Here is a 13,423-nt window from a genome sequence, read left to right on the forward strand (position 1 = left end):
GTCCCACCTAAAATGGGAACTGAAAAACATTTTTACTTGTCAAGACATAAATCCAACCTCCTGTTTGCCTCTCTAACGTCATTGTTTCTGAAAGCAGAATAGGAGCTGCTTTTCCTCCTTCAGGTTGAGATGTTGATAGCTTAAAGTGGAAATACAGAGTTAAAACTTCCACTTGTAGCCAGTGAGTGAAACAGAAAACTCATCTTTTGCTGTTTTTGTGGGAATATGCTTTGGTAAAATGAATAATCCCCAATACTTTAACTTCTTAGGAGGGAAAATGTAAAGCAATCAGGTGGTTCTGAAGTGCTCAGTCTGGTGTTAGGTTGAGCTTGCTGTCTCTCTAGAAAACCTGATGTGCGTTGTTGGCAGCAGGCATCAATGCCCCGGGGGAGAGGATATACAAGCCTGCAGGAATGTAGATAAATATCTAAGTTCTCAGTCTACATGACAACAACAACAACAACAAAAATAAATCAGTGAAAGCCTCCAAAGCTGTGCCAAGGGGCCCTTCTTCACAGTCACAAGTACCTTACTAAGACTAGAGCTAATCCTTCTAATTGAAAATATTTCATATTTATAAGATCCAATCACAGTTCTGACTTTTTTTAACAAACAAAATTGATAGGGTTTGGTTTGTCTGGGGATGGGGAGGGAGAAGTGTGTGTCCTTTCTTGATCTGGGCCATATTTTCTCTGCAGTACTGCCTAATGGTCTTGTCAGTTGTGATTTACTTGATAACTTTCAGAACCAAAAGTGCAGGTAACCGATTTTTTTGTAAAATTTAGTAGCTTGCTGGAAATAGTTATACACCTTACAGAAACATCTACTGATTATAGCAACACATCTTAGAGTTCAGTTAGTATAACTGAAGGTGAGGGTGTGTAATTGTCAGGGGAAGTGGCATTTTATTATAGAATTTTCTGAACAGCGGGTATTTGGTCAACTCTGGCGATTCCACAGATGTACAGACTGCCCCTTGGGAATGCTATTTATAAACTCAAAAGCAGCTGAACAGCACTCACAAAAAGGCTGCCACTCTCAAGAAAATTAATGACAATCTTACATTGTTTGAGAATGAAGAGAGAAGAGCCATTGTGTTAAGCTTAAAGCATGAAGAGATAGACAAGTACGTTTGCGCTCCTTTGTCTTGACCTCTCTATCAAAGATCGTGATATTGATGAAAATGCACTATTCATTGCATTGTCAACTTAGAAAAATCAATACAGGAAAATGTAAACATAGAGGTAACCCCACATCCCTTTCTCCAAAAGGCTCCCAAGAGTCCCCTATAGCAGATCACTATAAAGAATACTGTGTCTTCATGTCCTGGAGCTTGCAGGGTGTGGCTTTGCTGTACTTCCATTACAAAAAACAAAACACAACAAACCCGCAAAAAAACCCCCAAGACAATCATACTCAAAATAGTTCCCTGAGTGCAAGTAATACATGCAGAGTTTCTGCACCTGATCAGTTTTTTTGGTGACAGGTTTTATTCAGAATTTTAAAAATTACAGTTGAACGTAATTTAATTGCAAGTCCAAACTGCTCTGAATAATTAACAATTCCCTACTTCTTTAAAAGTTTCCTGCTGGGTTTGAAAGCTGAACTGACTGAGCAAAACCATCAGATGAGCACTAGAACTAGCACAAGAGCGAGAGCGCCAGAAACAGAAGTTCAGTGTCAAAGAGGGACACTTTCTAATTGCAGTGGCAGTGACTCAGCTGCTTTTAGCACTACACTTAGAGCACAAAGGGGCTGTACAGGTATCAGCGACTGCCATTTGAATATAAGAGCACTTTTAGTTGACACCATTGTCTTACCTGTGGCACAGAAATGCACCCTAATACATAACGTGTGCATTACAGTGATACAAGTACTCATGATGACATATCAAATGCTTTAATAACACTTACTACCTTTTGAGCAAACTTTATATCTTTAGATCATTGCAATTAAGGACTACATTGCTGTTACTGATGGAGCGAGGGAAAAATTACATTGCTAATACCGTACGTTTTGTGTGAAGTCGTCTCTGCAGAGACAAGGCTTCTTATCCTCCCTTCGGAGCATGTGTGAGAACTGTTACAACAACAAGCAGTTTTTCTGTTACTTTTATTTTGGTAAGACAAAATGGCTGAAGGCCACAGCTGTTGATTTATTCAGATGCCGAAGGAAACCATTAGCCCACTGGACCCTGAAGATGAGATTTCTTTGTGCTAGATGTTAATATGAGGAAGTCCCGAACAGTGGCTGCCAAAGGGACTTAATACAAATGCAAAATGCCAAACGTACCTAAAAGGGAAGGAGGAAGGGGGTTGCTTATTAGAGAAAAAATAAATATGCCAATGAAAAGCACAATTTGCTTTTTTTCTACTTCTTCTTAAGTACAGTGTGATGTACTGCAGCCAAACGGCGAAGATGAAAACTCTCCTGTATTTAAATCAAATAGAGTATCTTTGAAACTACACGTATGGTTACACATCTGGTTATACTGTTAATGACTACGTGTGCACGTGAAATGGTTTTTATCAGCACGACGGACGGAGCTTCTCCACAAACTCCCTGCTGTTTGCATCTTTGTATTAATTAGTTGTAATAGCCCAGTATAAATGAATTGAATCCTCAGAAGAGATGTCAAAGAAAAAATGTAATAGCTGCCATCAGGGTAGGTAACTACTCTTTCAGATTACTGCTACAATGGCCTCATGGCAGAAAAACGATTCATTGTTGCCTATACTTAGCCTGAATTTCAGATACTCCTCCCTCTCCCCCAATTCTTTTCTTTCAAGATTCAACAGTTACAAGTACTTTACTTCACACCTGTGCAACGGAAGTGACGTTTCTGATACTTCATTCAGGACTTTAAAAGTATTTAGTACTGGACAAGCTGTCATCTACAATAATGCTTTAATCAACATTGGGTCCTATTTGAAGGATGTATTTTTATACAATAAAATGAGGCCACAGCACTGAAACTTGTCCTGGCTCCCTGTCTTGTGCTCAGCCCAGCAAAATGGAGTAAGGCATAGGGGTTTTTGGCATGAGGCAAAGGAATAAGACAAACTAAACCCCAGTACTTGCTAGTCAAGGCTAGAACTGATTATGGAGAAGAGAATGGGATCGACTAAAGAGGTTGATAATAATGGAGGAAATAGATCAAGCATGGTTAAACTTGAAACAAAGGACGGGAATTTGTTTCCACTGGCTGATGTTCCTCAACCTTTCCAACCAAGAAATTAACCAATAAACAACAATCCATTTTTGTGGTGTTGCCACAACAATTTCCAGTTAAAGACAAATAAAATTAGGATAAACTTCCAGTGTCCATATTATTTCCCTCATTTTGGTTGCTTGCTTGTTCGACGTGTGAGAATGCAAGTGTAGGTCGTTTACAAAGCCATTTTCAATTATTTTGCAGACCAGCTCCTGAGTTCTCATAGATCACCATAGATCCACACTCCACGGTTTGAAAAATGTGGCACTAGTGCATGATTCTTTCAATAGCCTGAAAACTGGCACCTCAAATTCCTTAGTATCACCAGCTGTCTGTAGTGACACAGTATTTCATCCTCCTCTAGCAATAATCTGCAAGAAAGACTATGACTAGCTGCTCTTGACCTGGATGGAAGGAGCCGTGTTGTAGTTGCGAAGGGTCCAGCCTTTCTAAGAGCCCTGCATAGCTGTCAAGATGTCACATAACGGAGTGTCTGTACAGGGGTAGGAAGAAAAGAAAGACAAAGGTGCTTTTGCATCTTAAAATAATGCAATGCCCTGTCAGTTAAAAGAAATAATAGGATTAAATTTTAGTGTGCAAGTTTAATTTGCCCCCTCCTTGAAAATCTACATTTTGATACAGTTTTTATTTACAAAACAACTGCTCTGTGTTTTTATATTTTCTCTCTCTTTCTTTTTTTTTTTTTTTCCCCAAAGAGTCCTGCCTCATTCTGTGGAATAAGCAGATTCACCCTCCACTGAGTATGCAGTGAAGGGAAAAATACTGTGCGTGCTGAATGAGTATTGTCCCACACTTTGTATTTTTTTAAATGAAATATATCTGCTGCTTCTTCAAACCAGCAGAGGGAGTTTTCTGATCTAAATAACTTTTTAACTTCTGAAACACAAACCTGTCTTTTTTTTTTAGTAATGTTATGTTACCTAGTAGGAACTGCTACTGATAACAAAAGGTGAAATTTTACAATCAATCAGGACTGTTTAACTCCTTAGTGCTAGAGGCTGTATGCTTCCAGTCAATTTTTATGGGTGCAAGAAGTTGCTGTCATGAAAAATGTAATAGAGTATTAAAAGCATGAAAAATTGACTGGGCTGGAATGTTTGGGAGCAAACTATTTGGTTAAAGGGGAATGTAGAATTATTGCAGTACATGTGCCACTCAAATGTGCATGAAATCATAACTTGGTAACAGCTGACACGTGATTTCTGTTTGATAAAAAAGTCAGTTCCTTTATTATTTTGCACTCTAGGGAGAAGTTTTGAAAGTTCCAGGTTTAGGTTTCTTTATTTGGAAGTAATGGAGCAATTTTAAGATTATCACAGTGGCAAAAAAGTTTAAGGAAGTGAAATGTTCACAGTAGCACTACCAGGAAAAGAGGCTACCATTATTCCTATTTTTTTTTTGCGAGAGAAAAAAAAGCATCTCCTGTGGTGACAATCTGTATCACTCTTATTTTATGTTATAAACCTACATGCCACACTCTATAGAATGATCTCTCTTGTAAAATAAAATTATAGCAGTTACTGACATTAATAGTGAGTATTTTCTTGATCTGTGAACATGTCACAACTCTTCCTCTCTCAAAAGCAAGAAATAAATTCAGATATTCCATTAGGCTCAATCATAAAGCATTTAAAATACTAGCCTTTCATTTTTAAAGGTTTTGTTGAACAAATTCCACCTCCGGAGAAAATAATCACAGTTATTTTGGGGAACCTAATTGGATTTGAAAATACTCTGAGACATACATGCACTTTTATAATTCCGTAGAGTCAGAATATCGATGCTCTACATTCTGCCTGAACTGAAAGAAATGACTGAATAAAAAGCAAGATCCAGTATTCCTTGTGTATCTATCAATATAGCAGCAAGACTACATTTTCAAAGGATTGCATAAATACCAATCATTGCATAATATCCAAGTGAACATGGCTAATTAAATGTTTTCAGCTTTTATTGAAGTGGAAAGTGAGGAAGGAACACATTGTGGGTGATTTAGAAGGTAATTATTGCTAAATAAGCATTTAGCACATGACATCAGACATAGAGCATATAGAAAAGAAACAAAGTAGTCACATGGCCTAACGGTTGAGCCGTAATAGTTAATAGCCTAGCACAGATGTATTTTCCTTATATGTATTATACTTGCCAACGCATATAAGACTGCTAAATACAGGTCCCTATGCTGCTCTGAGTTACACATGAGCGGACTCTTGCATTTTTGCAGAACTCACTGCAGCAAACTCTTGTCAAACTCAATGAAGCATGAGGCAGACACAACTGTTCAGCGCCACATAACTCACGGACCAAAGCCCCAAAGAAGGACGAGCTTTAGACACGGGCAAAACAGAAATTGTACAGGGCTGCAGATGATGGATTCGGCAGCATGGCAGCCAGTCGTCCGGAGAGAAAAAGACTTTTGGACTCAGCAGCCACAGGGGCTCCCTCAGGAGCCATCCCATTTCTGCCTCACTGGTACTGAAAAGGAGTGAGGAGGCTAAAGCCCAGGACTGGCCGGATGCTGGTGCACTATCATCGGAGCAGATGGGCTCTGAATAAAATTCAGTTTTTGTACTCAGACTGCTAAGAAGCTTTGAACCAGCCCTGGCCACAGTTATCGAGACTAAAAATAAAAGAGACAATTTCAGAAAGCCAGCGTCTTGCTAGTCCACAGCGTAAGAACCGAGAACCAGTGCTTTGCCCTCCAGCATGTTCTAGACTGAAGAGGAGGGCAAAGGTAGCTTTATGTCCGCACGGGTATTCATTCAGGGACAATCCAAAGGTAGTAATGAAGCTTAAATAAACTCGAATGAGTTTTTGCCCTAGTTCAGACCAGCTTCCTGAAAGAAGGCTACATGGAGCTCCTTCAACTCTCTGTAAAGGCATACACTATGAATATTTTATTTCTTACCTCTCGTTCATGCATACTTAGCCTTGTGGCAGGGTTTAAATAGGTAAAAAATGCTACATTAGATCAAATTTATAATTCCTCTCATCCTTTATCCTTTTTTTAGCATGTAGCTCTTCAGAGGAAGTGGAAAAAAACTATAGAGAAGACAGATGAGGATAATTCATCCTCATGGAAGTTATTTTCTGAATTTTTGTTGGGAGTGACATCCAAGGACAATGTTTCCTTTCTGTCCCAAATCTCCTATTGGAGATTGGGGTTAATCTCCTATTAACTATTGTAAATCTGGCGGTGTGGGGAGATTGTATTTTTAATAAAAAAATCAGTTCTCCTTTTAAGGGGTGTATCACGGGACTGTGTATCAGCACAAAACGCTATACCTGCTTCAAGGAAATTCTGACTATCACTTGTATGTTTCCAGTTCTGCTGTCGGAAGAAATGGAAGCACAGTCTGCCTCAAAGTACAGTGAAGGAGATAAAATATCATGCTACAATATGGTATATGCTTGTTTACACGCTCAGACTTGACATTTTGTCTTCAGTCCTCCTTATCCGACTCATTTTCTGTTTATATGCCATGAGAAAGATGCTAAGCAAAAGCTGACTCCTGGAAATACTTGACATTCTTTTTAGGCTAATTTTGTCCTGAGCTTGGCTGAAATGGCTCATTTTGAACCACTCATAAAAGGATGTCTGCAGCAGGGAGGACAGAATATTTTCATTTCAGAGAGCCCTGCTGTGTTATATTCCCTGATTTTCATCAAAACCAGACTGTGTTTACTTGTCCTTTTGGCCTCAGGGTCACTGTTTTATCTTTAAATTGGTTTAGTTCTAAGTAGTCGTTTTCACTCATTCCCGAGTTTCCCACAAAAACCTAAACAGTGGCAGCCTGATATAGCTTTGAACATTTTCCTCCTTTCTCAAGTACATCTTAAGTAAAAAACAAACAAACAAAAAAGCAGCAAAAAATACCCCTGCCCTATAAACTCTCCAAAAGCAATGCACCAGCCCACGAAGGCACACGAGGTCAGCAGCCTCGAAGGCCAAGGCGACGTGCCCCCTTTTCCCCCCCAGGCCTCCCTGCGTGCACCCCCCGCCACCTTCCTTGAGCCAGGAGGAACGGCCGGGCCCCTGCAGCCAGAACCGACCCCGAATCTCACCACTTTTCTGCCCAAAAGGGGCTTCCCGGATCCATCCCAGGGCGGGTGTTTTTGGGCAAAGGGCTGGAGGCGGGAGGCTGCTGGGGGAGGAGGTGGGGAAGCCCCTGGATGCCTGAGGCAGCTCGAGGGTCTCCCTCGCAGGGCCGGGGTTTTGCTGAGGGGCTGGAGAGCCGTGAGGCGGCTCCTTCCCGCGGGGGAGCGGCGGGTGCGCGGGCCGAGGGCAGGGGGAAGGGAAGGGGCCATCGCCCCTCTGAGGCGGGGGGTGCCTCCTCGGGAGGGCCTGAGGAGAACTGACGGCGGGGCGGGCGGCAAACCCGGCAGAAAAACCGAACCGGGGCAGGCACAAGCGGGGCGGCAGCGGGGCAGCCGGCTCCCGCCGCCGCCTGAGGAGAGCCGCGGCTGGGCGGGAACGCAGGCGGGGAAGCGCCGGCGACGTCATCCCGCCTGGCAACGGCGGCACGGCGGCCCTCGGCTCTCGCGGGATTTGGAGACCCCCGCCGCGGGCGGGGCGGGGCTGCGGCTGGGGCGGGGCGGGGCGGGGGCGGGGCCGCCGGTGCCGGAGCTCGCCTGAGGCGAGGCGGTGAGCGGCGGGACGGGACGGGTCTGCGGCCGCCTCTCCCCCTGCCCCGGGCCGCCTGGCGGCTCGGAGCGGCCCCTTTCACGCCCGTAGCGGCACGGATGGAGCCGCCGTGCCCGGCTTGAGCGCGTCGGCGGGACCCGGAGCCGCTCCGCCGAGCCCGGGCGGGCGGGCGGGCGCAGCATGGGTAAGCGCGGCGGGCAGGCGGCGAGGCTGGTCCCCTCTTCCCGCTCCCCCCGGGGCCGCCGCCCTTTGTCTGAGGGGGAGGGCGCGGAGCCGGGGTGCCCGGGAAGCGCCGCCGCTTCGGGGCAGCCCCCGAAGTCCCCTGGGGAAGGAGCGTTGCCGGTGCCCGCTGCCTCCGCGGAAGGCGAGGGGGGGAGGCCCGGGCCCGGCGGGCGGGAGCTGGCGGCGGCAGGTGCCCGCAGGTGCGTGGGTAAACGCTGCCGCCGCCTCCTCCTCCTCCTCCTCCTCTCTCCTCGGCGGGACGAGGAGCGGCGGCGGGGCTGGGAGAGGCCGGGGCCGCTCCCTCCTGCCCGGCCTGGCCCGGGGCGGGAGGAGGCGGGGGTTAGCGCCGGGGGTTACGTGGTTTTATGATGGGGAGAGCGAGGTTTACAGCCGTATAGCGAAAGCTGACCCGGTGCTGGTTGGAAGGAGCTTGGTTGGAGTGGCTTGGTGAAGGGTGGAAGTTTTTCTGATTAAATCGAGCGGTTTCACCTTTTTTTTTAGCTAGCTTCAGTTTGAGCTGCGCCTTCAGCCATCTCTCCAGCAAGGTGTTGGCTTAAAAAAAAGCAAGCGTACAACAAAGTATTCCTATTTTCGTAATGTGCTAGGTCAGGCTTACGATTAATTGAAACACTCAGTTGTACTGGGTCTAATTTTTAACGTAAGAGCATCTGCACAGGGAAGTATGAAAGAGTGACTCGAACACCTCTTCGGAGCCCTCTTTCCTTATGCAGAGTTCCCCCACTGGGGTCCATGAAGGTCCACTGACCATTTTGTCTGCGTTATCTCCACTCGTATTGTATCCCTTGCTGTGCCATCCTATATACCATCAGCTGCTTAATGTACTTCTGGAGGGTGTGCGTGAGAGCGCGTGTGGCGTGTTGTATGAAGAGGCGTCTGTGTGCTTACGCTGCAGTGTGCAAACATGCTGCATTTGAGCACGATTTAAGCTTTTAAAGTGGAAGGATACCTGAGATTTGGATAGCTTTGCTTCTTCCCCCTTGTGCATAAAAAGAAGGGAAGAAGTGCATGGTGTGCTGATGAAACGTGCACTTAGTGAAGTGATACACACTCCTCCTGGCTTGTGTTCCTCCTGATTATAAAGAAGTGCTTTTGATGTTTTCATCTTGGTGAAAATTGTCTTATGTGGTCAAAGCACACTTAAAATGAAGTCTGAGAATATAAAGTGAAATTGTTGGTTTAGGTTCTGATACAAACCAAACTCTAAAGAATTCACTTTTTGATGCTTCTTTTGATTGTCTGAAATAGGTAAGAATTACTGTTTCTTTCTGGGCTGCACTGCCTTACTTGCAAGTGAGAATTGTGTTGAGGTCATTGCAGTGACCTGTGATGGTATTTCCGAAAGCGTAAAGGTTTAGTGTGCTAATTAAACATTCTGAACTCAGACTGCATAATGCTGAAATGTGAAATACCTGAGGATTTACATATGGTAGGTCTGGGTTATTAAAATTATTAGTATACAGTTAGGAATACTGTATAAGACTGTTAATAAAAGACCAAGTCCAGTTTATGACTAATGATTACTATATGACATTGTTTTATGTATTTTTTTTTTTTCCCTCACCTCTCCTTTTCTTAAGTGTGGCTTCTTTCTCTGCCTCTTCTGATTACAGTAGTGAGCATATTATTACTGCTCCAGAGGTGACTGAATTGAGCGGGTGCATACACTCTGTGTCAAGTATTGTTATTGCATGGGTTGTTATAACCATAACGATTTGTGTGCATGTGTGGTTATAGAACTGTTTCTGCCAGAATGCTGGCAAACCTCTATAAATGATTGCAGGATGATCCCAGAGCCTTTTAAATAGATTTTCTATGAAGGTGTCATCCTTTATTCAGATTTTCAAGTGTTTCTCTCTTGTGACCAAAAGTGGAGAGGAATGTACAGTAAAACATCTCAAAAAATAGTAGTGGAAAAAAACCTACCTGTAATTGCACTGTACTCACTTTATTTAGTGATGGCCTCACGTTTACCTTGAGAAGTCATTAGTTGATTGTTTTATTACTGATGACATGGTAGAGCTGGCTCTTGATAAGAGATTGTTTGTCTTTTCTGTCAGTTTATGGAAGAGCTTTTATGTGTAAGAGGTGGTGTAGACGGGACCGTTGAGGTATCTGTTTGACAAACTCAAGGGTTTCTGAGATGTATGGAGAAGAACGAGGCAGTATGACTCTGGAGGAACCAAAAGGAGAAGGGAAGAAATACAAAATGCCTTAGAACAGGTTCTTTTATGTTCTTGTAGTAGCTGGAAACTAATGTTGCAAGAGCATGTGTCATTCAGGTGCTTGAAAGATGAGGAGGAGTTATCAGAGGTGACAAACACTAGTTGCTAGTAATGCCCAGTTACACGCTTAAGCTCTGTCATTGTAATTTTTTGCCTTCTGTACTAAATTGATCATGTGGATTCAATATATGGCTGTACAAATAGATAGAGAAATAGATTAATTAAAGTAAAAAATGTATTCAGATGTTCTGGGGAAAAAAACTTTATTTGATTGAATTATCTTTTTCCTGTCTTGGCTTGATATCCACTTAAAGGGAGGTAGAGTTCCATGTCTTGGTGCATTGTAACATCTGTCCAGTTTACTTCTGTGGCTCAATAACAGATAATTTTCCTAATGATAGTTAAGAAATGGTTTGACTATACAACTTGTATCTTAACAGGAAGGTTGAGCTAAATTCGCAGTGTCCCAACTGATTTTTGTATGGCTTCACAACTAAGAGTGAAATATTCTGGCAACAGCTGAGAAATTGCCAGTGGTACACTGAAATCTACTGGCCCTCTGTCAGTATCTTCTTAGCTATATGCATTTTTCACCCCCCCCCTTTTTTTTTTTATTTCCAAGAATTTGTGCAAACTTTGATTTGTGGTTCCCGTGAGGTAGTACATTTGAATTTGCTGCATTTCTTGTTTAGAAAGTTTTATAACTTTGGAATACTTTAAGACGCCAGACATACTTCTTTGTTGCTAACGGAATGAGTATAAATATATGTAAATATATTTGGTCTACAGAAACTATTTAGTAAGTTCATTGAACGTTAAACATGTGTGAAGCCTTTTGCTTTCTTCACCTTCATGTTGGCAACAGAAAAAAAAATCCAGAAGGTTTTTGTACTTTTAACATACTGTCACAGGGACAGTGACAGATTGTTTCAGTATTCACTAGTCATAGTACAAGAACCAATTAAAACATTACTTCAAGGTTTGTTCTCTGATAAAAAAACCAAACCAAAACAAAAAAACCCCCACCCAAACAAAAAACCAACCCAACACTCCCACCCCCACCCCCTCCCCGCCAAAAATCCACTCCAAACACCCCCAAACAATGGGATAGGATAGATGGAGAGTCCTTCCCCTACTATTTTTACCAAGAAATACATGATGTACAGTTGAACTTTATTCACAGTAAACTACTGAAGAATAAAATGACTTAAGTACAAGTTATTGCAACCCGTCGGTACTAGGGTACTTGACAAGCCTAATGTTCACAGGCCAACTGTATTTGTAGTAGCAATGTGCTTTCTTATTATCATTTTCTTTATTGTAGACAAAACTATAAGGGAAGATGGTGGAAGGTTGACCTCTGGAAGAGAGGTGCCTAAGCTACCGGGAAACCAACTTACAATAACTGAGAAGAGTTGATGGATACTGGGTTTGGGTCAAGGTAGAAGAGAAGTACCATCAAAAGGTGCTAGAGATTCTGTCTGCTCGGCTCTTGCCCTTTTGTTTTTCCAAGAATGTAAGAGAGCTGCTGTGCTGAGAGTCCTGTCTGTGGGGCAGGTAGGGAGGAAAAGGATATGGAAAGCAGGTCCATCATGGAAAGTTCCTTTTTTTTTTTTTTTTTTTTTTTTTTTTTATAAAAACCCATGGTCTGGCAGTTAGTAATTTACGGACTTGCTCAAAGGTGTTTGTAGTTTCACCGGACCTTTTTTATAGATAGGGGTGGACCATCAGGGACTTGTACAAAGGAGGACAAAGAGGAACGTGGCTCTTGCCCCCCACAACTACCTGTGGCAGTGAGAGTCCCTGTTTAGCATGAATGGGCGTGTGTGGGTAAAATATGTCCTTTCAGTGTGAGGTATTTTCGCTAAAGCTGCTGCTTGTTCTGCCTGACTCCTTTGTATTTTTTGAGAAATGGTGGATGATTGTTTGGTGGCTTCAGACTGAGAAGTCTCTCTACATCTGCTTTCCCCGTGTGCCAGCCATTCTGGGTGCTGGTCCCCTTTACTGGATGGTTATTTTAATTTTGATAGCACTTTCATCTTGTTGTGGAGAGTTGTTCAGGACTGTGTATGTGTTATTCAAGACTTAACTCCATGCAGGGGTGTAATTATATTTGCTGTCTTGGTTTCTTTTGTTTTCCTAACAGTTCTTAGAGTTTTTGTTTCAGCTAGGTAGGATCTTCCCTTTGAAGTCTCTTCACCTTCACTGGCCTTCTTCAGTCTGTTGTCCACCTGTGTTAGGGCTTTTTTGTCCCTTAGTGGGCTTTTGTTGCATAAACAGAGGAAACACATGGTTGGGCACACTGTACTGTCTGGGGCTAAGCAAGGCGGCTGCCCGGTCTGCCCCGTTCTGGCTGTCATAGCTCTGCTTTTCCCATCCATTTTGCTTCCTTGTAGATGCTGTCACATATGACTGCTGGTCCGGTATTTCCCTAACCTGTTTTCATAAAAATGATTTGTTAGAAAAGAGCAGCAATGAAAGTGCTTAAAGTTACTTGGGTCATCTTGACAGAAGTGGGTAAGTCAACCAGGTGAAATTTGTTGCTAGTGGGTCTGGGGTGTAGCAATTTCTAGCAGCTAGTCCAACCTGTGATCATGTCCTGGGCACTTAAAACATGTCTCTGGTCCACTACAGGGGTTTAGCCCTTTTCTTCTGTTCCTTGTAAAGTGGTGTGTTCGGTTTTGTTTGTTTGTTTGTTTAACTGCCTTCCTGTATTTTCTAATGTAGTTAAACTACGTTCAACTTTTTTTCCCCCGACACTCTTCCTTTCCATGAACACTGCTTTTATCTTCTACTCTGAATTGTGAATTTGCTACTGATCTAAAATGTGCCCCACTCCCTGTAAAGGGGATGCCTGTGCCTTTGTGTCCTTTATCTTCTTGGACGTGCAGTGATGAGAAATCGTTTTACGTAACTTTGTCACTGTGATGGTATGAGCCTAACCCTGCTTGTGCATCACCCTCGGCTGTCCTGTCGCAGTGGTTGTTAGCAGGACTGAAGTATACTGAAACTGCCTGTTCAGTTGCCTGTTTTCTAGAGTGATCCCTTGCTATGTTAAATAAAAGTGTACCAAAGATT

At 43.2% G+C, this 13,423-nt stretch overlaps 1 protein-coding gene across 2 annotated transcripts in view; it reads left to right on the top strand.

The window, feature by feature from the left end:
• Positions 1-7,853: 7,853 nt before the first annotated feature.
• The window catches only part of CD2AP (CD2 associated protein), an 85,114-nt gene continuing 79,544 nt past the window's right edge, over positions 7,854-13,423 (top strand). The window contains exon 1 of one of the 2 annotated variants that reach the window (XM_052809570.1): positions 7,854-8,064. In XM_052809570.1, the coding sequence (XP_052665530.1) occupies positions 8,061-8,064 (4 nt within the window). In that variant the 5' untranslated portion in view covers positions 7,854-8,060. The remainder of the gene's footprint in view (positions 8,065-13,423) is intronic. The other variant, XM_052809568.1, reaches the window with a different exon arrangement.

Source organism: Harpia harpyja, chromosome 15, assembly GCF_026419915.1.
Source record: "Harpia harpyja isolate bHarHar1 chromosome 15, bHarHar1 primary haplotype, whole genome shotgun sequence".
In the NCBI taxonomy this organism is placed as follows: domain Eukaryota; kingdom Metazoa; phylum Chordata; class Aves; order Accipitriformes; family Accipitridae; genus Harpia; species Harpia harpyja.